Raw genomic sequence first — 3,026 nt, 5'->3', positions numbered from 1 at the left:
TCATCCCCTCCATTTCCCTCTCCCTTCTCTTCCCGTTTCTCTCTCTTTTCTCTTTCTAGGCACTCTCTTTGTACCTCTCCCATCCCTTTACACTCTCCCTTTCTCCTTTATCTCTTTCTCCTTTCTCCCCTTTCCCTTCCCCTCTTTCTGCCCTCTCTCCCTTTGCCCACACGCTCCAATGTATTTCCCCTCTCACTCCGCTCTGTCCTCGTTCTCCCTCTGCCTGCTCTCTCTCCCATTCTCTCCCCATCTCTCTCTCTTCGCATAGAAACATGGAAACATATGAACAAACTCCTTCCCTTTCTCCCCTCCTCTTCTCAATTCCCATCTTTCTCTACTATATCCCCCTCTTGTGCTCTCCCTATTTTTACCTATCCCCTCTCGCCCTCCCCATCTTACTTCCCTCTACACTTCCGTTCTCCCCACTCTCTCCCCATCTCATTAGGTCTCACTTTCCATCTATCCCTCTTATACCACCCCTCAGGGTCGGGGGTTGATGAACCAGGTGCAGGTCTGGGCACCATCATGGCGCCGGCTCGCTCTGTGAACGTCGAGACGGCTGGGTGTTAGTTGCTTTGTCGCAGTGTGCGTGTGCGTGTGTGTGCGCGCGCGTGTGTGTGTGTGTGTGTGTGTGTGTGTGTGTGTGTGTGTGTGTGTGTCGGTGGAAATCGCTCCTGAACCAGGATGGAATGACGGGGAGGGATGGAGGTGGGTGCGGGTGCCCCTACCCTGCGCCCCCCATTCTCCGGAATGCTTTCCTTCACACTCACCCGAGGACTATAGCCCCACCACCCCAGCCCTCCCTGCCTGCTCATGCACCCGTCTAAATGCCCTTAAAATAGACAAAGAATGCTGGAGATACTCAGCGGATGAGGCAGCATCTATGGAGAAAAGGAGTTCGCGGAGTTTCGAGTCGAGGGCATTCTTCAGGTGTAAACTACCCAAGCGAAATATGTGGTGTTGCTCCTCCAATTTGCAGTGGGACTCACTCTAGCCATGGAGGAGGCCCAGGACAGAGAGGTCGGATTCGGAATGGGAGGGAGAGTTAAAGTGCTGAGCCACCGGGAGATCAGGTTGGTTATTGCGAACTGGGCGGAGGTGTTGAGCGAAGCGATCGCTAAGCCTGCGCTTGGTCTCACCGATGCAGAGCAGTTGAATCTCTTCTGCGCCCTTTCCAGTTTAATGACATCCACCTAGAGCTAGGAGACCAGAACTGCACACAGTAGTTCTCAGGTGGTGTCGGCAACATATTGTATAGCTGTAACATGACACACGGTCTCTGTAACACCCCGCCCTCCCACTCCAGCTGTGCAAAACGTTGGTCGTGCCACATTTGGAGTTTTGCATGCAGTTATGGTGTTCCCATTACAGAAATATTGTGGCTTTGGAGGGGGTGCAGACAAGGTTGCCAGGACGCTGCCCGGATTAGAGAGGATTCAGTGCAAGGAGACGTTGGCCAAATTTAGATTGTTTGCTGTCGACCTTCAGTTCAGACTTCATAGTAATTTTAAAAGATTCCATGACGTCTCGCCTATCATACATTTTCTCGCAAGGGAGTAATATCAAAGACTAGTGGGCGTCGCTTTAAGGTGAGATGGGGAATGTTTAAGGGAGATGTACGGGGCAGGTTTTTCACACAGAGGGCTGTAGATGTCCGGAGCGCGCTGCCAGGGATGGTAATGGTAGCAGATATGAGAGTGGTGTTCCATGGGTTATTGATCGGCACATGAATATGCAGGGAATTAAGGAATATAAGGCAGGTATTTAATTAATTTGACATCATGATCGGCACGAACATTGGGGGCTGAATGGTCTGTTCATGTGATGTGCTCTTCTGTATTATGTGGTTCTGCATGTACCGGTCCAAATGTCTTTTACACGTAGTTATAGCCACCGCCTGTCTGAACTACGTCCTCTGGCAGCTCGTTCTATATACCCAACACCCCAGAGAGGCTGAAGAGGGATTCACCAGGATGTTACCGGGCGAGAGGGCTTGATTCATAGCGAGAAGCTGGATAGATCAGTTCTGTGTCCCTGGAGCGTTGGAGGCTGAGGGGTGACCTTATCGATGTTTACAAAATCATGAGGGGCGCAAAAGATGGATGGTCATGATCTGTTTTATATAGGGTTGTGAAATCAAGAACCAGATGGCGCGATTTCAGTGTGATAGGGGGGAAGGTTTGATAGGAACTAGAGGACCAGCTTTTTCACTCAGCTATATGGAAGGAGCTACCAGATGAAGTAGTTGATGCAGGAACAGTGACAACATTAGATAAACACACGTGGACAGGTTTAGACGGATATGGACCAAAGCTGGGAAATGGGACTAGCTCAGATGGGCAATAGGCCGGCTTGAACAAGTTGGGCCGAAGATCCTATTTTCGTAAAGCCTAACGGTGTTTTTTCTCCCTCAACCCCCCTCTCATCCATCTTGATCAGACTCCAAGTCGTCCCTCGGAAGTAATCTCGTCTGCCAGCCACCGCTGTAACTACTTGAACCACTGAAACATGGCCGAGATGGAGCAGTTGAAGCAGGAGATGGAGTCACTCAAGCAACAGATCGCGGTGAGTGCAACTTCCCCACTCTCGGGGTTACCCCAGTCCCTACCCCACCCTTCACCTGAGGCTTCCATCCCCTCCGCACGCCGCGTGCTGCCGCACCCGAGGATTCTCCCACCTGAAACCCAGCGCCAAGGATTTCGCCACCCCGTCCAACCAAATTTGTGCCCCACCTCGGGGTCTCCCTGAATTGAGCCTCACCCCTGGAGCCGGCTACAGCACCGCATCCGCACCGCTGCCACCCCACTTGCTCCTCACCCCGGGCTCCCACACACTCCGGAGCCCCCATCCTTTGTAAACCCGTCTCATACCCTCACCACCCCGGGCGCCCCACCCGCACCGACGCCGCAGTACCAGTCCCACCTCGGCCCCAGCCATGACCCATTTTGGCCTGGTGCAGATTGAAGGCCGAGCCCGACGTCAGTGTTCCCGCTGTGACAAGAGACCGGATCAGCCGAGGGACGGGC

At 53.0% G+C, this 3,026-nt stretch overlaps 1 protein-coding gene across 1 annotated transcript in view; it reads left to right on the top strand.

Annotated features, from left to right (window-relative positions):
- The first annotated feature begins 2,417 nt into the window (after window positions 1-2,417).
- Window positions 2,418-3,026, top strand: part of LOC129710490 (guanine nucleotide-binding protein G(I)/G(S)/G(T) subunit beta-3-like) — a 9,229-nt gene continuing 8,620 nt past the window's right edge. Inside the window, exon 1 of the mRNA XM_055657445.1 lies at window positions 2,418-2,565. Within this exon, the coding sequence (XP_055513420.1) occupies window positions 2,509-2,565 (57 nt within the window). The 5' untranslated portion in view covers window positions 2,418-2,508. The remainder of the gene's footprint in view (window positions 2,566-3,026) is intronic.

This window comes from Leucoraja erinacea, chromosome 28, assembly GCF_028641065.1.
Source record: "Leucoraja erinacea ecotype New England chromosome 28, Leri_hhj_1, whole genome shotgun sequence".
Taxonomy (NCBI): Eukaryota; Metazoa; Chordata; class Chondrichthyes; order Rajiformes; family Rajidae; genus Leucoraja; species Leucoraja erinaceus.
This window is presented reverse-complemented; position numbering and strand designations above follow the sequence as displayed.